Here is a 22,823-nt window from a genome sequence, read left to right on the forward strand (position 1 = left end):
TGCCACATAGTGCCACATAACTAATTTTTTATATGGAGCACTCGATAATGAATATACAACCATTTCTTTCATATGAAGACTACCACAAACTGTCCACTACTATGGCCAGTGACTGACTGTACTATCAGTAATCTGGTGCATGTACTTGCTAGCAAAACCCTTCCACATTCTCTGTGATTCTCCATTTCAGAGGAACACAAATATTGATCCTAAGCAGAGTGCAATTCTTCATAATCTTTTATAATTTTAAATTCTTTGACACATTCCTACACAATTATACTGTTACAAATTTAAGTGAAAGAAAACATAATCAGAACAACTTTACGATCACAGAATATACCTGAAAATTACATAAACAAGTTACAGATAAATTTTATAAAAATACCTAAGACAAGATAAATGCAAACAGGTGTTATGTGTGAGTGTTTTTAGTGTTGATAGGTTATAACTCAATCAAAATAATGATGTTGGAAAAACTAATAAATGGGAATGGAGGTTTTTATTTGAAAAACACAGTCACCATAGCTCAGAAATACTGAAAGAATGTGTGTTGTAAGGAATATCTGTGTGGGCTCTGGAAAACAAAAGAACACCAAATGATGTAGTGGGCATTAAGAACTGAACTCAGCTATAAATAGCAGCACAATACTAACGGTAGTTCACAGTGTGTTTGGAGTGCAGAAAGCGAGTATACATAATAGCACAACTCACAGCAGCTAAAGAGGAGGGTAGGTTGCTTGTGAAAATACTCTGCATACAATGGAAATGACAACTTTACTGAACACATAGAGGCACACCATTAATGGGAAGTGCTGCTTGTTTTTATAAAATGTACTCAGTAGAAAGAGCCAACTGGTCAACATATAATACTTGTATTAATATCTGTATTAAGAAAATAAGTGAACATAAATAGAAAAGTATTCTCTCATTTTTTTCCTAAGCTCATTGTGCTGAAGCAAAAACATTGTAAATGAGGTGAAATACTATGGCAGTCCTGTCTCATAGAACTAGCCTTCTTTAACTAACAACCATAATTAGACCATAATAACTAATTCCTCATGAGTGTTATAGAGGCTGTAATATTTTTAATGTAGCTCAAGAGTTCCAATATTCTTGCTTTCTTCTTTCACTGGATTATGCATTCCCATTTGAATGTACCAATACTGTTCTGTCTCAAAAATGGTCCTGACATTCTGTGGTATGTTACATGATGCTTTCTCTGTTGTGTTCCCATGGAAGTGTTACTAACACTGATTTTCTGGACTATAGACTCTGTTGGATTCTATTTATATTTCAGTGTATGTTGATGCCAATGAGGGCCAAATTAGTCCAATTGCCCTAACGTTTGTAACCAGTGGCCCCACATTTTCAAGAAGGTGGAAAGTGAGAGTCAGCCAAATAGCCTGCTCATCACCGCTTAGAGGTAAGTTTCATGTAAAATGGTTAGAGTGTATTAATCAGTATCAGAATACTGCATGCCATTTCAAATGTCACAGTATTATGAAACAAACATTTCCAACTCATTTATTTTCATATTTGTTATGAATATGCTATCTAACATGCTGTAATAAAACAACAAGGTAATATATTGTTGTATGGCCTGAGTGCATATGCTGTATTGATTTTTTAATTTAATTTAAAATTATCTTGAAAAGATCAAACGTTTTTTAGTGCCTTCTTCAGGAATGAAGAATGATGGTATCCAGTCATTTGGATATTCAAGAACAGAGATAAATTGGTTTGTGTAAAAAGTGAACTAACACTAGGTATGAAAATCTCATAAACAAGAGAGAAGGACATGTGAAGGAGACAGTAAAGGGAGAGGGCACCTTGACCATAAAATATCAAGAAAAAATTATCAAATGTAGCAGAAAATGAATGGATCAAATACAGGAAATAGGTTCATCTTAGATTTCCAGGATGAATTAAATAATACTCATTTTGCTCTCTGGAGAACCTGACTGCTAAATTTAAATTCCCTAATTAGCACACCAATCACTTTTTTTATTGCAGAATTAAAGTCATGTTTTTATTAGTGGAAATATTAAATATCAATTAAGGAATAAACATGTTAGGATTTGTGTAAGTTACTTATAGTCGTTTATTCTGTTCTTAGCTCCTTACTAATGACATAGTAAAATGAACAAGAAGAATGAAATTTTTTCTATCCTGACTGACAACTCAGAATTTTAAACTGTAGCTGTTCTTGCCTCTCTTATCTTTAATCTGTTGGTATGATAAACTACTGAATCTGGAAAAAAACAATGCTAAGTAATTAATTTATGTTGTTGTAGCTGAATCAGGATGTCTTCAGTATTTTACTGGAGTAACAGGACAAGTTAAATCATTCAATTATGATCCAGAAGTTGGCCTACAGTTATCTAATCAGGACTACAGCATGTGCATTCGACCTGAGAGAAATTTCTGTGGTATACAATATGCAGCATGTCCAGATACAGGTATGAAATAAATTTGTTTTATTTATTTATTATATGGCTTTATGATACATTGGGGAGGCAGAGGGGAATTTACCTAGAGTGTGGAGCATAATACATACAACACAAAATCTTACTAAGAAATCTAGAAAGTTTATATAATCTATCAACTTTGCGGAGTCGCTAGCAGGAAATCTTTTGATCTGCCTTCATATGATCTTTCAGTACATTCTTCTGCAATGTGTCTAAAGATCTGTGGTTTTCTGCAGTCTCTAAGTGGAGATGGTTGCTTAACCCATTTGTGCAACAAATATGAGCATCTGCCATACTGGGTTCTAATAATTCTGTTTAGCATTAACCATTTTTAATGTGGCAAATCAAATTCAGAAGCTTTTGGGTGATACTCAGCTTCTTATTATTTTGTTGTCCAGTCCACTCTTGAGTCCATGCATTAGTAAGATTGAACTCATTTTCCACAGTGGCTATTGCTTTTATTGTTGGTGATGATTTAGAGCAGAGTTTGCTATGGTTTACTTCATTGATATCTTGATGGACTGGTAGAGTTTTATTATCCATGATCTTTTTGTACTCATTCGTGAGAGCGTTATTTTATGTGTCACAGTTGAGGGTATGGAATGTGGCTTAGCAGCTTGTTCTGTAGGTGCTGATTTGGTAACACCAGTAATCAATCTCATTGTATTATTTTGTTGGATATCTTTCTTCTGTACAAAAGGGGCAGTTAAGCCAAACTGGGGCATGATATTTAGTGGTTGAGAAGATAAGATACGGAACAGATGAATGTCGGGGGGATGCCAGTGATCCCCAGATTGTATCACAAAGCTTTTGAATGATGCTTCTTATTTTCAATTTTTCAGGTGTTTTAGTTAGATGCTCCCTGAAAGATAAAGTTCTGTTAGGGATCATCCCCAGATACTATGGTGTTTTATCAGGAGTAAGAATAGTATTTTTGAACTATATGTTGAGTTTCTTCTGGTCATTTTATTATTCAGGTGGAAGCAGCTATTAGGTGATTTGCCAGGTTGTAATACAGTAATAATCTTTGAGCATTTAAATTCTTGTGGTCTGTGAAAAAATAAGTCATCCAAACTGTTGTATATTTGCCTCAGTTTATTAGGAGTTTGAGGTGAATATTGTTAAACACTGGAGCTTTACTTGGCTTGACATGTTTTAGTGCTGGTCAGATTTCTTTGCAAGTGAAGGGAAGGGATTATTTGGTTTTTGTGGCTTTAGGTTTTAGAGTTCTGAGTTCTCATTTCACTTTGATTGTGTGCACTTTGTCTTTTTTGCTTTAGATGCTGCTACCAGATCTGAAGCAGTGGCATTCATTTTAATTATTATCTTGTTCAGATAACTTACAGGGATGCAGCCAGATGTCATTGTTGACAATCGTCAATATTTTGACAGGTTCACACTGGCATTTTCAAGGCAAAACTGCAACAAGCAAGTGCTGCACAAAACCTTGCTTTACAGAGAAATTCTGGAAAGATAACACACTGTAAATACTAGCACCATCACACAACCAATGATACTTACATCAGAAGTTGTTGATAGTGAACATTAATGACCAGCAGGTGAGGTAACATTAACTCTTTCTCTCTGTCTTTTGACAGGGGAGAGAGCAGAATTCCATGTAGATTTTAAACAGAAACCTCCATCTCTGTTTATAAGATAGCATGCTAATTTAATTTCACCTGCTTCCTTAACAACACTATCACAATAGCTGCAAATGCATGTCAGAATCTCCATGCTGTTACATTCCATACAATGATCAGTACCAAGACAATGTTCCACAATAGCATTTTGTGTGACATAATGCTCAGTACACCAGTCCTCCACAGTTCTGACAGCCTGACCAATTTATGACATGCCAAACCTGAAAGGAATATGGTAGACACCTGTCTTATGCAAACAAAAATCATTCAATATAGAATCTAAAGGAACTTAATCTTAGACAGTGGTAAAAAATCACATTTAACATGATATTTCCACAAAACACCATCAGTCCTGCATAAGCCAAAAGTGCCATAGTCTTTTGTGCATCCTCGGTATTACCATCACTCACCTCATGCATGTTTGTGGATGTGGGACAGCAGCTAATCAAATATTTAACAAAGAAATTCGAAGAAAGGGCAGTGCAAGTTGAGAATTTATTTTATTTTATTTTCACTACCAGTTTCAACAATCAATATGCCATCCTCAGGCCTAAATGCATGTCTCAGAATTATCAATATTGGGATCCTGGGGCCATTTGTTTCTGGATGCCGTGAATTCTGACCTCAAGTGCTTCATTCGAAGGCTTGACTGAAACTTAGCTGTAGATGAGTTGCAGTCAGGTCTTTGAAAGAAGCACTTGAGGTAAGAATTCACAACATCCAGAAACAGATGGCCCCATCATGCCAGTATTGATGACTTTGAGAGGTGCATATAGGGCCTGAAGATCACATATTGAATTGCCAAAACCGGTAGCAATAATAAAATAACTTCTCAATTTGTGTGGTTGTTTGGCAGATTTCTTTGTTAAATTGTGCATGATTGGTTGACAGTGAGATATATGTCTGACCTGCTTTTTGCTACAATCATTCTGGTGAAAGGTGACCTCAAGGGGGGCTGGCACAGCTGACAAACTCTCAGAGCTTGAGATGATGTGGCCCCTCTGAACCAAGGTATGAAGTAAGCCTTCACATCGAGCTGGATGGTACAACTATCAGCCTGTAGATACAGTTCGGTGTCAGTAGGCTTTCTACACTGAAGAACCAAAGAAACTGATGTAGGCATGTGTATTCAAATACAGGCAGAATATGGCCCTGTGGTTGGGAGCGCCTATGCAAGACAACAAATGTCTGCACAGCTGTTAGATTGGTTACTACTGCTGCAATGTCAGGTTATCAAGATTTAAATGAATTTGAATGTGGAGTTATAGTAGGTGCACAAGCTATGGGACACGGCATTGCTGAGGTAGTGACGAATTAGGGATTTTCCTGTACGACAATTTCACGTGTGTACCATGAACATCAGGAATCTGGTAAAACATCATTTCTCCAAAATTGCTGCAGCCAGAAAAAGATCCTGCAAGAATGGCACCAATGACAACTGAAGAGAATCATTCAGCATGACAGAAGTGCAACCCATTCTACAAATTGCTGCAGATTTCAATGCTGGGCTATCAGCAAGTGTCAGTGCCCAAACCATTCAACGAAACATCATTGATATGGGTTTTTGGAGCTGAATGCCCTCTCATGTACCCTTGATGACTGCATGACACAAAGCTTTACACCTTGCCTGGCCCTGTCAACACCAACATTGGACTGTTGATAACTGTAAACATGTCACCTGGTCGGATGAGTCTCATTTGAGACTGCATCAAGCAGATGGACGTGTACAGGTATGGAGACAATCTCATGAATCCATGGACCTTGCATGTCAGCAGGAGACTGTTCAAGCTGGTGGAGGCTCTGTAATGGTGTGGGGAATGAGCAAAGGAGTGATAAGGGACCCTTGATATGTCTAGATGCGACTCTGACAGGTGATATGTCTGATCACCTGCATCCATTCATGTCCATAGTGCACTCTGATGGACTTGGGCAATTCCAGCAGGGCAATTCAACACCTCACATGTCCAGAATTGCTGCAGAGTGGTTCCAGGAACACTCTTCTTAGTTTAAACACTTCTGCTGGCCACCACACTCCCCACACATGTATGCATTGATCGTACCTGGGATGGCATGCAATGTGAAGTGCTCCACCCCATCATACTCTTGCAGATTTATGGACAGCCCTACAGGATTCATGGTGTCAGTTCCATCCAGCATTATTTCAGACATTAGTTGAGTCAATGCCACATTATGTTGTGGCACTTCTGCATGCTCATGGGTGCCCTACACGATATATTAGGCAGGTGTACCAGTTTCTTTGGTTCTTCAGTGTATAAACAGCATGTTCCAATGTACCATCAAACTTCCTCCAGACAAACACATCAAGGAAGGGAAGGCAGCCATCCCATTTCACCTCCATCATGAAACAAATATTCAAGTGGATTGAATTCAGGTGTTTCAAAAAGTCATTCAAATTATTACTGCCATGAGACCAAACAATAAAACCATCATCTACATATCTAAAAAAATATGCTCATTTCAAAGGTGCTGACTCCAACATCTGTTCTTGAAGTCTTCTATAAACAAATTGGCATTAATAGGGGACAATGGGCTTCCCATCACATCTCCATCTCACTGCTCAAGTACTGGTTATTTTATAAAAAGTACATGGAATTCAACACATGTTGAAATAGGTTCATTTATTCAAAACCAAACCTAGCCTCAGTTAACTGTAACAAGTCAGACAGGGGAATGGGAGTGAAGAGAGCAGCCACATCAGAACTTGACCGAGTCATTCAAATGCATTCTCTCTAATTGATACAAGAAATCTGCTGAGTACTTAAGGTGACACTCATATTGACTTACAAGTGGGCTCAAAAGAGCAGCAAGATACATTACTACATGATACATCAGATCATGAGTATTATTCACAACTGGCCTAGGAGGAATGCCTTCCTTATGGATCTTTGGAAGGGCAGCACAGTAAGAATTAAGACTCTTGATAGATTCATGTGATAAGGAACTTTTCTTCAGGGGGTTATTATTTGTTTTGCCAACACCCTTTGATAGGTCAGCACCAATCCTGCAATGTGCTGAATCAGAGAGTAAACACTGCATATCTAAGAACATAATCCTGCTTATCCAAAGCAACTGTAACATTGCTCTTGTCCACAAGTAAAATAGTATCCAGATCAACTCTAAGTTAATGTAAAGCAGTCTTCTCAGTTGTTGTTACTCTTGGGTGGATGTGCTCCAGTCAACATCAACATGTCTCCTGCAAGAACAGGAGGTAGTATAATGTAACATATCACTTTTGTCAATGTGATGTCTTACACAATGTATTTAGGACTTATGAATGTTGACCATCAACTGCTGAAGAAATTAATGTAGTTTTGAAAATGGGACACATGTTGAACATGGTGTTTCTTCATATGTGCATCTTAACTGAATAGCAGTGAGATGGTGTAGCTACTCAATTGGACGACAAAAATGGTGGCTCATGTTTGACCACACTTGTTGTTCTTAATGTTTTCTCCATACAGTGGACCACTGCCTCAGAGTTGCACCAGCCTCTGTGGAAGAAGATGGCTATGACAATGCAGGAAAGAATCACAGAACAAAAGAAATTTGTGTTAGAAGGGTCTGATTGTTACTAATGTGTTTGAGGTACACTTGTCAAGCACAGAAAGAATTGTTTGAAGTTGTTTCCAGAGTAACAATTTGTTTTAGTATATACAGTTTACAAAGGAAGGAAGTTGCTCATTTAGTAATGTGGAGAGAAGTAGTCTACTGTTGAGTTTTCAGCAATCAGCAGTACGGCAAAAGGGAATAGAGATCAGCAATATAGATATACACAGTGTAGCTGGATGCTGAATGGGAGAGAGAGAGACAGACAGAGAGAGAGAGAGAGAGAGAGAGAGAGAGAGAGAGAGAGAGAGAGAGAGAGAGAGAGAGAGAGAGAGAGAGACAGACAGAGATTCTCAAGTCAAGACACAATCTGTTCTCCAGCGCTAATGTATTACATTACTCAGCAAAACTGTCAAATGGATACCCAGGAAACAGCCCATTTGTGGGGACCATCTCAGGATGGCGAATCTGTACTAATTTAGCAAGATACGTGAAAGAAATTAGTCATTTTTGTCATACTAAGTTTCAGTACATAAAGGTGTTTTTCTTGGCTATGAGATTACCTGTAAAGATTACTTAGTGCAGCAGTCATTAATGCTGCTACATTTGAGAAGTGTTTATGAAGAATTGAGCTGTTGAGGAGAAAACTTGAAGTTCCTCAGTGGTACCAAAAGAAAAGAAGAAATTTAGCTTCTGAGATATCACTATTAAATTACTTGGCAACAATTACTACTCAGAATAAAATATGAGTCTACAATATAGAAGACTGACAATTCTAGTATCAGGTGGCTGTTTTTAAGTCATCAGTTCCATATCGTCACACACCACCTGACTGCAGTTATGTTGGCGGTGTATCTAGTACCAGCGTTAGCACTGGGCACCACCACAGCAACTTCCTGCCACTGTGACGATCCAACTTTGCACCAACAACTCAGCACAGTGAGCACCACTAAAACTCATGGGCAAGCTGTATTTGAACAAAAATAATGCCTTTGTGTATGGTGTTGTGCATTGTGATGAATTAGAAGTGAGTGTCTGGCTAAAAAGTTTGTGTTATTGGGTTCTGGAATACTGGGCCAACAGACAACTCGTTAGCTCTTTTCACAGTGACTATTCAACATCCCCTTCCCCCCTATTTTTTAATATCTATGAGAAATAGAAGAATGGATGGTAGTATACAAGAGTGGTTCTAGGTGTGGAACATAAAGTTTAGGTAACAAATAGCAGGAGATTTAAGAAGAGTTCTTGGCACTAAGCTAGATATTGCAAAGACTGAATTATGGACAGAGCTCAGTACTAAGTCTGACACTTTGATTGTGGATTTAAATGCAAAAATAAATACCATAAATGCTAGCCTCAAATAGCATATCTAGTGATCTTGTAAAGAGAAACAAGAGATAAGCACAAAAATAACCAACTTGAAAATAGTTTTATCCACTGTACAGGAAGATTTACATGCTGAGAAAAACAACAATGTGACCTTGTAAGGAATGAGGTTTTAGAACAGTTTAATGTGCTAGATTATAGCATAAAAAAATAGAATTGACTGAACATAGGTTGACAACACTAAATTAGCAGATATCAGACACACAGTTATAATTATACATGTTAGAGCAGGGTAAATATTCAGATATAACAGTTTCACCAGGCTTGACTTCTTGAACTTGGGAGGAGTCGGTAAATGAATCAATTACTTGAAAGGTACAAGAAATGATTCATTGATCAGTGCTCACTGTCCACAGTTGATCCATAAAAAAATCAGACTGGGGTAGTATGAAAGCTTGTGAGGAACTTAATAAAACAAAAAGGAATTAAGTAAATGGAAATTTAATGAAAGTAATTGGCTTTCACCAGAAATACTGGAAGAATTAAATTTTATTGGAGGAACAAACTTATCCAAACAGTTTCCTAAGTTTAAGCTGGAAGGCGACATTTATCCCACATACTTCTAGAGTATTTTCAAGATTTTTACTGAAATCCTGGGACAATGAAGAAAGAACTGATTTAGTTTTAAAATTCCCTTACTAGAGTGATTCTAAAAAGAAATTTAAAAATGATTCTTGAGGATGTTGGTAAACCACGTGGATTACTCTCTGATGGCAGGTCACAGTTCCTACCCAAGAAAAATGGGCACTGGAATTCCTAGACTTGAAGTATTAAACAATAGTTGGGATATGTACAAGAAGTATACTGAATGGCATTTGACTAGGTGAAAATATCTAGACAAACCACTGGAAGAAAGTCATTTGGTCAGAGTGTTAGAAGGTTGCCTTTTCGTGTCAGAAAAGAATTTCAGTATAGGGGCTGGACACCAGTAAATGATCTGTTAACTTCTGTGGAAGGATTAGATACATTAAATAAGGAACAGGTAGAGTACTTACAGAATGATAATAGAATATCAGGAAGAAAATTGTTATCTGTCCAAGTTTCCACACATGAACGGAAGTAAACTTTGAAAAGTAAGGAAGCATAGTGATTGTAATCAAATAACCACAGAGGTAATTAGTGAAATAATGTTATATCATCCAGTCTGAATAATCAGGCACTCATACCCACTAATAACAATGTGTATGCTCTGGGGAATCAGTCATTAGTGATTCATCCCTCAGAAAATAGTGGATGTTCTGGAACAGGGGGCAGCTCCAGGATTTAAGCAGAAACTGGTGGCTCTAAAATTCTCAGTTTCAACATGTGATTGGTTACTATGCAAAAAAAAAAAAAAAAAAAATGAAAGGAAGAAATAACTTGCATGATCATCTGTGGAAAAATCTATGAAGTTAAAGTGAAAATACATTTAGACTCAGGCAGAGAAACATCAGAAACATCATTTATACCCAGGAATTAACTTTAATTCTTTCAAGGAAATATCTGTGCTGTGTACTTCCTGTGATGGGAGTATTATAGTGGTCATTATGGTGAATAAAGAAAGGGTGATTAAAGAGGAAGTGTGGTTGTTCATAAACTTCAATGACTGTGTTTGCAATCAAATGTTACTAGTAGTATGAGGCTTGAATTTTAACATATTTGTGGGATTAGATTGACTTTTGAACTGCAGAGGATCTTCAGATTCCAAGAATAATATGGTAACATAGGAATTCCCAAATAAAACTTTTAAAATGTTATTCTCAAATGATATACTTGCTTTTAAATCTAAATTATGAACAGTAGTCCATATTCATATAGTGGCAACAGTGAAGGCTATAGCAATGGATGACCAGTTAATGGGAGAAATAGAGGTAATAAAGAATATTTGTGAGAAAGCACACAAATTAGGAATAATAACTCAAGATCAAAAGTGAGATTTACAGAACATGTTATTACAATATAAAGGTGTTCACTCAGAGAAACCAGAAGTAACTGTTGATTAAGTCTGTAGTCATAAAATAAAAACCAAGAAGACTTTTCTTTTCGTGAACCAACCAGTGTTCCAATGAGTTTATGTACTGCCATCCATGATGAAATCAATTAAATGATTGACAGTGGTATCACTGAGCCATGTTACAGTGTTTACAACAACTCATTATTACTAGTAAAGAAACAGAAGGAGTGCACATAGTTTTAGGTGCAAGAACTTAAATGTATCGCAATGGAAAGGGATCAACCAATTATTGAAGAAGAGTTTCTGTCTCGTTTTGAACAGATAAAATTTTTCAGTCTGATTAATTTAACAACTGGGTACTGACAAGTACTCTTGCACAAAGATTCAAGACTTTATTCAACCTTTCTTTTTGAGGGAAAATCTTATCAATTTCAGTTGTTGCCATTTGGCCTAAATATATCAGTAGCAGTATTTACCTGTGCCCTGGACAGAGCTTTAGGGATGTAGCACTAACTATAAAGCTAACAAAATCACATTCTGGGATAGATGAGTTAAAAGTATTGGGGTATATGTTGAGAGTGACAGGTATAAAACCAGATTATGAACTTATTCGGCTTATCAGAGAGAGTCCTTAAGCAACTTCATTCGTTTTTAGGGCCAGCAGGATTTTATAGGCATTTCATAAAAGGACAAGTTATGAATGATTTGCATTTACTAGGGTTGATGAAATAGTGGGCCAAATGGTTCTGAAACAATGGTACAATGGAAGCATTAAATAAGGCAAAGCAAGCTGTAGTGAATGATCAAACTTTAGGTCATCCATAAGTGCATCGGCCTTTTAAAAGTGGCTCAGGTGCATCAGGATATGATTTGGGAGCAGGGGATTGGGGCTACAGAAAGGGTGAACACATAACTGTAGTATTTGATAGTTGAAGCCCTAACAAGCATGAGCTGAGTTACACAGCCACAGATAAGGAATTGTTGGCAGTACTATGAGATTAAAAAAATCTCAGATGCTTATATGTGGATTAAATATTATAGTATAAATGGATCACTAAGCTTTATCTTTTGCAGTCGAAAGCAGACTGTCTCATAGGGGATTAATATGTTGGGTCATTTTCCTACAAGGGTTTCATATAGAAATACATCATGTCAATGGTTCTCAGAATGTGGTCGCTGACATCCAGATTACCATTATGGATGAGTTTAATGACTAGAAGAGAAGGTCCTGGAGTGATATTTACAGTCAGTGTCTTGTTGATTAACTACACTAATAATGATTGTGTATCTTGGCAAGAAGAATTAGGGAAGAAATACAGACAGATTAAGATCTAGGTAACTTGTGTACTTCTTGTTCACAAAAAAAATCTATCAAATAAAATAAAAGCTAGGTGGATAATACAACAAGGTACTTTGTTTTGGAAAAGGAATGTGTGTGTGTGTGTGTGTGTGTGTGTGTGTGTGTGTGTGTGTGTGTGTGTGTGTGTGCGTGTGAAGAATCTTGGAAGTTATGTACCTCACAATCACCAAGATAGGATTTGCTATGGTTCATACATAAAGGGTATGGACACTATGGGATACAGAAATGCATGAAACACATCATCGAGTTCTGCTACTTTAAAAACCTAGTTCAGATGGCTAATTGAGTTTTACAGATTTGTGACTTGCATCAGAAAGTTAAAGATTTCAGTTGAGTAAAATACAGGTGGTATCTGGTTATACCTATGGCACTGCATGATTTAACAGCTGAAGATTTTTTTGACATTTACCAAAAGGAACAGGAGGGGTTTACTATGTATTTGTGTTACTAGAGTGTTGGTCAAAATATGTCAAACTGTATCCTATAAAGGTAACCAATAACCACACAGTAATTAACTGTTCACATGAATATTTTGAGGATGTTGGTAAACCACGTGGATTACTCTCTGATGGCAGGTCACAGTTCCTAAGCACAGTAGAACATCAATTACCTAAATGTTGGTCAAGCGAACAACCACTTAACTGAACTTCACTAGCTTGTCTGTGCCACCCTCCCCCTGCTATGCTCCCCCCCCCCCCCCCTGCCCTTCATATCAGATCAGCTCCAAGTTGCCAACTATACTAGTCCCATTTGTGCTCTGTTACTATCATTTGTGTCACCTTTTGCTGCGTAATGTAAACATGTGATATAAAATGCCTAAACATAAACATGCTGTCCTTTCTATGAGAGGTGAAGAAGAAATTAATAAAAGCTTGGACAGAGGTGAATCTGAAAGCAAGTTATCCAATGGGTACAAGGCTGGGAAGTTGATAATCATGGGGAAAAAGATGAGCACCACAAATTTTATATCAAAGCTTGATTCCTCTGATGAATTAACAAATCATAAAGCTATGAAGCTTGTGATGAGTGTTGATCTAAATGACACTATTTACATACCGTTTTTACAAGAAGGTTCACAATGGAAACCTATCTCTGGTTCCATTCTATGTGGAAAGACAATTTAATTTAATGAAAATCTTGGTGGGCCATCGAATTTTAGAAGAAGCATGGGGTGGTTAAACCTCATCAAGTCAAGACGCAGTATTCATGAACTTCAAATACAGGGAGGAAAACTGTATGTTGATTCTTTCAAAACCAAACTAAGGGGTGTATTGAGGTAAGAAGATTATGCCCCCCAAAAAATTTACATTACTGATGAAACTGGGCTCAATTGGAAATTTTTGCCAAAAAGAACTCTTGCTTTATGTTGTGAATTAGCAGAACCTGGTCCTAAAATAAATAAGGACTGCATTACTGCTTCATCTTGTGCTAATGAAACTGGTAGCCACCGACTACCAATGCTCATCATTGGTAAAAGTAAGAACCGCATTGTTTCAAACACATTAATATGCCCATACATGCCACAAAAGAGAACTTGAATGGATACTATGATTTTTATGGAATGGTTTATGGGCGTTTTTGGACCCTATGTAAAAGCTCTTCAGTTAAAGAATGGCAAAATGGAGAAAACATTGCTGCTCCTTGACAGTGCACCAGTTCATCCATCATGTGATATCTTCTCCTTATTACAGCTCGTAGATCAAGGCATGGGACTTTCAAATGGTACTCCAGAAAAGAATTCATAAAAAGTTATTGTTAGAGAGAAAAAAGGAATGAGAAGAAAGTCTGTTAAGAAATTTAAAAAATATCGATTTGAAAGATGCATTCTACATGCTTAGAGCAGCATCATGTAGTATAAAGGGACAAATATGAAAAAAGCCTGGAATAAAATTTTTGTTCGATGGAATGTTCTCAAAGTCAAATTGAAAATGACGAACAGAGTGATTTGTCTGAAATACTCAACATGCTAAAACAACTCTATTGCCTTGAAGATGCATTCTACATGCTTAGAACATCATCGTGTAGTATAAAGGAACAAATTTGAAAAAAACCTGGAATAAAATTTTTGTTTTGATGGAAAGTTCTCAAAGTTAAATTGAAAATAACAAACAGAATGATATATCTGTAATACTCAACACGCTAAAACAACTCTGTTGCCTTGAATGTGATGAAGAAAACATTCAAGAATAGATTAATGTTGATGACACAGATCCCAAGGTACAAAGTCATGTAGGATAGTAAACCTCAACACTGATGAAGCTGACATTGCCAGCATGTCACACTAGTGTTTCAGAAAATGAAGATAAAAATGTACCAGCAGCTTCTGAAGCATTTACATGCTTAGATACTGCCTTACAATGGTCTGAAGCTCAAGAGGAGAATGACCAGTACCAGAAAAATAAGGATTTTTTTAAGTATCAATTCTATACATATGTACTGCACATGCAAAATGCATATGTATTACTTATTTTTTGTTTACTATGCTATAATGCATACTTTTCTAGTGTACTTCCTTTTGCAATGATAAAAGAGATTCTTTTATTATAAATATTTGTGCTATTTGTAGTCTTCTGGGTCTGCTGGATAATGAACGTCTTTCAAGGATATAATAAATTTTGTACAATCAGTTATGCTGCTATGGGTATTATCTTTTTATTTGAACTATAGGCCTATTTCAGCAGCACAGCCATTATCAGGTTATGTTTTCAAGTCCTGTCTTCAATGCAATATCATCAATTCTGTTGCTGTCTATTTCTTTATTGACTATATTGTTTCATTGTTATTTTTGTAGTTGTGTGTTCTGATAGGTTCTGACATTTCATTAATAATGATCAGAAATAAACTTAATTTACAGATGAAAGTTTGTGACAGCAATTATGTCAGGTGCTCAGCGATATTGTATGGTTGATGACTAAAAATACACTTTGATTATCGACATAAACTGGTTTTCTGAACATCCATGTCCCCCAGTTAGTTTGGATAATTAAGTAATTCATTGAATGGGAAGAAATAAAACAACTGCTGTTGCTAAATATCATCTGGAGTCCATCCCATCAACACACAGGATGAAAGAGACTAGAAAGTTATGTCAGATATTCTGTTCAAGCTAACATACTACTTGGGCACAGGTGACACCAGAGTTTCAAAGCATCTTAAATGAATTTCCACACTTATTGACAGAATTATCCCCAATAGAAATAGAACTTAATTGGTGAACCATTGTTAAGGTTTTTTAATTGGCCATTAGAGAAAAGAGGAGACAAGAAAGAGGCAACTCAGAATATCGAATACCATCTAAGAAAACATGCAAGGAACAGATTGTGCCAGTATGATAAAAATGTGGCAGTGTCAGACTTTAAATTATATGCCTTATTGCTAGGGATAGGCTGTCACCTAGGCTTAAATCTGAAACACAAAACAAGCAAATTCTTCAATTGATATGAAGACCCTTACAAAATAGTGGGAATAGCACACCTAAAAGAAGTATTTCTTGCAGACCTATGAAAAGAAAAGAAAAAGGCCTCTACGTTGTCAACATTTTAAAGAAGTATATCACATAAAAATGAGATTGTAGGTTAGATGAAGACAGCCCATTGTGTTCCAAGGTATTTCGTCATACACTACACAAGTTGTGAGTATATTTAAGTTCAGTGCAAATAGTGGATCGAGTGGCATTATCCCCAAATGGTTTACAAATTGTTATGAAGATTACTAGATGTTAGTCATGTCAAATTTAATGGGGAGAAAGATGAGGACAGAATCTCAGACTAAAAACATTAGCTGACGTGCTGACACGTAAATGATTAAAATATGAGAATAAAGTACTAATAACCATAGCACACAGTGTGTGACGAAGCAAGCTGGGATATTTTTAATTCCCCTCCTGTTTTGCCATCTGCTTCCTTAAAATTCATTATTTCAATTTTAACTAATCAACATTAGCATACATGAGTATAATCTGTATTTTCATAAAAGAGAAATATTGGCCCTCAGTTTTAAAGTAAATAACACCAGATCTAATTTTGTGCTGCTTATACATGTTCAACAGTAAACTATTGTAGCAATATGTGGATGGTTCACCTGAAAACTATTAATGAGGCTTATGGAAAGTATTAAATGTGTATTATTAGGGGGTTGTGTAAACAGTGAAAGTAAAAGACTGTGCAGCACAACTGTGCGTATGTCAGCTATATTATTTTACAGTAGTCAGTGTCTAAATTACAAACCCCATTTTTCAGCCAGTATAGCAATGCAGTACATCAATACCGAGAGCAACAAATGAAGAAATAAAGCAGGTGGAACCACTACAAGTACATAGAAGTAGTAAACAAGAACAATGAATAGAGTGAATAGGTTCACAGAGGAGTGCAAGGGAATTTACTAGAAGCATGAGTTCAGGACTCTGAAACATAATTTAAACAACAGGAATGAGCCAATTTCTTAAGTTAAAGATAGTAAGGAGGACGGCATACTAGATTAGGGTAATGTACCCATGTATAAATTAGAGGAATGATTGGATGTATGGGTGAACCAAAAACACTGCTTGAATACTGCTCAACAGTGTGGGATCCGTACCAGATAAGATTGATAGAAGAGATAGAAAAGATCCAATGGAGAGCAGCTCACTTCGTTACCGGATCATTTAGTAATCGCAAAAGCATTATGGATATGATAGATAAACTCCAGTGGAAGACTCTGCAGGAGAGATGCTCAGCAGCTCGGTATGGGCTTTTGTTAAAGTTTCGAGAACATACCTTCACCGAAGAGTCAAGCAGTATACTGCTTCCTCCTACGTATATCTCGCGAAGAGACCATGAGGATAAAATCAGAGAGATTAGAGCCCACACAGAAGCATACCAACAATCCTTCTTTCCACGAACAATACGAGACTGGAATAGAAGGGAGAACCGATAAGAGGTACTCAGGGTACCCTCCGCCACACACCGTCAGGTGGCTTGCAGAGTATGGATGTAGATGTAGAAAGTATGAATCAACACTACAAGGAGAGTATAAAGAACCACCTCTGTCAGTAGTTTAGGTAATGATGTAGGAGTTGGCTTTCTGTGGAAGGTAGTGTATGCTGAATTCCTACAGAGTTAGGATGCTGACAGCTCATTTGACTGATTCCCAAGTTGTGAGAGATAAATGTATTTTACTGCTTTTAGTAGTTCACTGTTAATTACAGGTACTACGTAAATGATATAAAGGAATGTGTCTGAGCTTTGTGTGTATGACCAATAATAGCAGACGAGAAATCTAGTTAGTTGGGCAGTTTGTGGGTGTTACTGTTTAGAGCTGTGTAACTCGTCAGGTTCAGTATCAGAAAGGGATTATTGTCAGTGGATGGCATAAGTGTGTTCAAAATATATGATTGCTGGTGCTAATTGGGGACAAATAAAGAGAAATATACCTTCATTCATTTGTAAAGTTTTATATGAGTTTGAGGTCGAGTAGCATATAGTATATTTGAAAAGAATTTTGGTATTGGTGAGATTATGTTTGTTTTTGTTTTTGGGAAACATCATGGTTGTGTTAATGTGTACTTTTGTAGTGGTACTTAGCCTAAGAAAGATTAAGTAAGAGGACCATACATGTTACCTCTCTTACACTGAAAGGGAATTAACATCAAGATGCTAATAGCTGATTATATCTTCAAATAGAAATAGAAATAGATTCAAAAGTTTATAACAAAAGGGAAAGCTTATACATTCTCTTAAAATTGGTAGTATGTTATATAAACTGAAAAAGAAGTCTGATTAAATTAAGCTTATGGTACTGAGCATATAAATGGAAAGAAACAGTAGAGATTATAGATATGAAGACATTAATTAATACTCCTCAAACCTGTTATGTGTAATGCATTACCTAAGAATTTTCTAACAAGATTTGTAACTATTATGGTTATGTAGTTTTGTAGATTTTGTAACAGAGATGGCATCATTCATCTCAGGCAGGGCATATATAGTGTGACACACCACTTTGTTAAAGTGATGTGTTGCACAGTGTATTTAGGACCAACAAATGATGATCATGAATTGCTGAAGAAATTAAGTTAGTTTTGAAGGTGGGACATGAATGTTGAGTGTGGGATTTCTCTGTAGGTGTATCTTAACTGGATGGCAATGGAGATGGTGTTGCTACTGGGCAGGGCAACACTATTGGTGGCTCATGTTTGGCCACACTTGTTGTTCTTAATACCTTAATATTTTCTCTGTGCTGTGGACCCCTGCCTTGGAGCTACACCAACTTCCATGGAAGAAGACGACTGTGACAATGCATGAAAAAGTCATGGAACAAATGAAATTTGAGTTTGAAGGGGCTGTTATGAACTGTGACACTGATTGTTGACAATTTATTTGATATACACTTGTCGAGCAGACAGAGAATTGTTTGAAGCTGCTTCCAGAGTAAGAAGTTGTTATAATATTTGTGGTTTATGAAAGAAGAAAGTTCTCTCATTTAGTAGTGTGGAGACAAGTAGCCTACTGTTGAGTTTTCAGCACTCAGCTGCAAATCAAAAAGGAGAAGTCAATGATACAACGTGTACACAGTATAGCTGGATGCCAAATTGGAAAGAGAGATAGAGTTTTTCAATTCAAGATACAGGTAACAAGAAAAAAGCATTTTTACAGGAACATCCTACCCTCCAGCTAATGGATTGCATTATTCAGCAAAACCATCATGGAGGTACCCAGGAAACATTTCAGTAGTTTAAAACCAGCCTATTTAACAGAAGTAATAAAATGAATCCCTGGCAAATGCTTGGGAGTTGGTGGAAAATTTAAACATTTCCCTAGTACCTATAAAGCTGTGTTGTCAAAAGCTTTCTCTGCAAGACTTATCACAGAACATCATGATGTAGATGCCAAGAAAGCATTAAAACTTTGTCAAATGCCAGGCAGTTACAGAATGAAATTCCCATTCAGACTGCAATACGAACTACTGTCCAACAGATCTCAAGAAAAAGCCGTAATTTTTGTACAAATCATTAAATAAAGCTGAAACAATTGCTTGGAAGCAAAATTCAACTGTCAATGAGTGTGATGGATCCTTTCATGATGTTGCTTGATGTGACTTGAGAATTAGTATTATGCATAGCTTTGGCAAACATTGGAACAATATTTTCATTGAAACATCTCAACAAAAATTACAATGCATATTGCAGTTTCACTCTACAGCTGCAGAGTTATCCAGCCTCCACAAGCAACAATAAATTATAAATTTCCTCCAATTAGGGGTTTAGAGCTGCAGTTGTTTTGATCCAGTAGGAGTATATTCAAAAGATGTAGTGTTTACTGTTTGATTCAGCATATCAGAAGATTGGTGCTGATCCTACAAAGAATACAAAAAGAAAGACTAACAGCCTCCTGGAGAAAAGTTCCTTGTCATGGGAGAATATCAAGAGTCTTAATTTTTAGTATGCTGTCCTCCGAGGTTATATAACTTTCTGAAGGTCCACAAAGATGGGATTACTCAGAGGCCGATTGTGAGTAACGTTGGCACTCCAACATATTGCGTACCAAAAACTGTTGCTACTCTATTGAGCCCACTAGTAGATTAGTATGAGTATCATGTTAAGAATTCAGCAGATTTCCTACTTTGATTAGAGGGAATGTGTTGAATGACTCTTATTCTCTTATTAAGTTCTGATGTGGTCTCTCTCTTCCCTCCTGTACCCCCTGTCTGATTCGTTACAGTTAATTGAGTTTAGGTTTTGTTTTTAATAAATGAACCTATTTTGACATTGTATATGAAGATGGTATCTGTTCTTTCGGACATATCTGAAAGGACAGATACGATTGGTGATCTTGAAGCTCTCGTAGAATGAAACTACAATGACATCCAGACCATTAGCTGCTTACAGACATTGATAAATATCTATGGGCACAGTTGAAAATGTGTGCCCTGATGGGGACTTGAACCTGGGATCTCCTGCTTACATGGCAGTCACTGTATCTGACTGAGCCATCGAGGACACAGAGGATAGTGTGACTGCAGGGACTTGTCTCTGGCATGCTCCCCATGTGACCCACATTTCCAACTTGCTGTTCACACACTACATTTGTAGTGCCCCTGCCCACTATACTCATTACTCATGGCAGTCAATCTACAGATTCCTGTAAGAGCTCTAGCAATGTGAGTGCATCCGTACTGAAGATCATTGGTTGGTAAGCCTTATCTATATGAAGATGGTATCTGTTCTTTCAGGCATGTCCAAAAGAACAAATCTTCATGTAGATAAGGATTAATGGCCAGTGACCTCCTTCAGTATGGATGCACTCACATTGCTTGAACTCTTACAGGAATCGCTAGATTGTCTGCCGTGAGTAATGAGTGTAGTGGCAGGGGTACTACAAATGTAGTGTGTGGACAGTAAGTAGGAAAAGTGGGTCTCACACAGGGAGCATGCCAGAGATAAGTCCCTGCTATCGCACTATCCTCTGTGTCCTCGATGGCTCAGTTGGATAGAGCATCTGCCATGTAAGCAGGAGATCTCGAGTTTGAGTCCCAGTTGGAGCACACATTTTCAACTGTCCCCTGTTTATATTTATCAACACCTGTAAGCAGCTAGTGGTCTGGCTTTCATTGTAATTTCAGATTTTGACATTTGTTGAATTCCATGTAGTTTTTATTAAATCTCCAGTTTAATAAGCAGACAGATGGAGTTGAAATGCGAAGCCCGTTATCACCTGTTATTGCCAATTTGTCTATAGAAGACTTTGAGTAACATGCATTGGAGTAACTAGCTTTTAAACATGGATGTTTTCTAAGATCTGTAGATGATATTTTTGCTGTTTGGCCTCATGGCAATGAGAGAATTTGAATGAATTTTTAGAACACATGAATTCAACCCACCTGAATATTTGTTTCATGATGGTGTAGACAAGGTGACTATCCTGATGTGCTGATCAGGACAAAGGTTGATTGTAAGTTGGGACACACCATTTACAGGAAGCTTAATCACATTGACTTGTTTCTACAGGCTAATAGTAGTCATCATCTGGCTCAATGAGAAGAGGACAAAGGTTGATTGTGACTTGGGACATGCCATTTACAGGAAGCTTAATCACGACTTGTTTCTACAGGCTGATAGTAGTCATCATCTGGCTCAATGTGAAGAGGTATTTCATACCTTGGTTCACAGGGCCCATGTTGTCTTGGACCCGGTAAGTTTGTCAGCTGAGTTAGCCCATATTGAGGTTATCTTCTTTTTCAAAATGGTTATAGTGAAAGACAGATCAAACACGCATTGCACTAGAAGCCAACCAAGCACATGATGATAATACCAAGGTGGCACTGAAGTCTGTGGCATTTTTGCCTTATGCAGGGAGCATTTCCAACAGGATTGGTGGTATTTTGCAGAAATATGATTGGATATGTGTTTTTCAAACACCAACTAAGAGAGAGTCCTTTTAAGTTCCATCAAGGATGGTCTCAGTTTGCATAAGGCAGGTGTCTACCATATTCCTCGCAATTGTGGCATGTTGTATTTTGATCAAACAATCAGGAATGTGGAGGACAGATGTACTGAGCACAAATGTCACACTCTTACAACAGCTGAGGAAATCTACTATTTCAGAACATTGTCAGTCACCAGTCATCCTACTGAATATAACAACATGGACATTGTGACATGCACTTCCAGCTCTTGGGATACTGTTGTGAAGGAAGCAATTGGTGTTAAGTTAGCAAGTAACCTTATAAATAGAGATAGAGGTTTTCATTTAAATTCTCATGCAGACCTGCTCTCTCCCTTGTCAAAAAACAGAGGAACAGATTTAATACTATCTCATCCACTGTTATTAAGTTTCACTTCTGACATTTATCATCCTTTGTCATGTGATGGCACTAGTGTGTGTGTGTGTGTGTGTGTGTGTGTGTGTGTGTGTGTGTGTGTGTGTGTGTGTGTGTGTGTGTGTGCATGTGCGTAGCACTCACTTGCTGCCCACTGTTATTAAGTTTCACTTCTGACATTTATCATCCTTTGTCATGTGATGGCACTAGTGTGTGTGTGTGTGTGTGTGTGTGTGTGTGTGTGTGTGTGTGTGTGTGCATGTGCGTAGCACTCACTTGCTGTAGTTTTGCCTTAAAAATGACAGAGGTGCATCTGTCAAAATGTCAGCAGCTGTTTACAATGTCACCCAGCTCCATATCCATAGTTTATTTGGGTATTGTGTACACTGGGAGAATCTTAGGTCTCAGACTGTTGTCTTATTCCTTTGTCTGGGGGTCCCACTTTGTGACTTTCACCTGCTTTATTTCCTTGTTGATTGTTTATGATGTTGACGTACTGGGTTGCTATACTGGCTGAAACATGGGGGGGAGGAAGTCCAACACTGGCTACTTTAAATGATGTAGCCAACAGGTGCACATTTGCATTTCACAGTTCTTTGCTTTCACTGTTCACAACCCCCCCCCCCCCCCCCCCCGAATAATACACAGCTATATGGCCAGTGCACTATTGTTTA

At 37.3% G+C, this 22,823-nt stretch overlaps 1 protein-coding gene across 1 annotated transcript in view; it reads left to right on the forward strand.

Moving 5' to 3' along the window:
- Window positions 1–22,823, forward strand: part of LOC124613816 — a 113,502-nt gene that overhangs the window by 54,527 nt on the left and 36,152 nt on the right. Inside the window, exons 6-7 of the mRNA XM_047142538.1 lie at window positions 1,298–1,423; window positions 2,295–2,459. Of these exons, the coding sequence (XP_046998494.1) occupies window positions 1,298–1,423; window positions 2,295–2,459 (291 nt within the window). The remainder of the gene's footprint in view (window positions 1–1,297; window positions 1,424–2,294; window positions 2,460–22,823) is intronic.

The sequence above is a fragment of the Schistocerca americana genome, chromosome 4, assembly GCF_021461395.2.
Source record: "Schistocerca americana isolate TAMUIC-IGC-003095 chromosome 4, iqSchAmer2.1, whole genome shotgun sequence".
Classification (NCBI taxonomy): domain Eukaryota; kingdom Metazoa; phylum Arthropoda; class Insecta; order Orthoptera; family Acrididae; genus Schistocerca; species Schistocerca americana.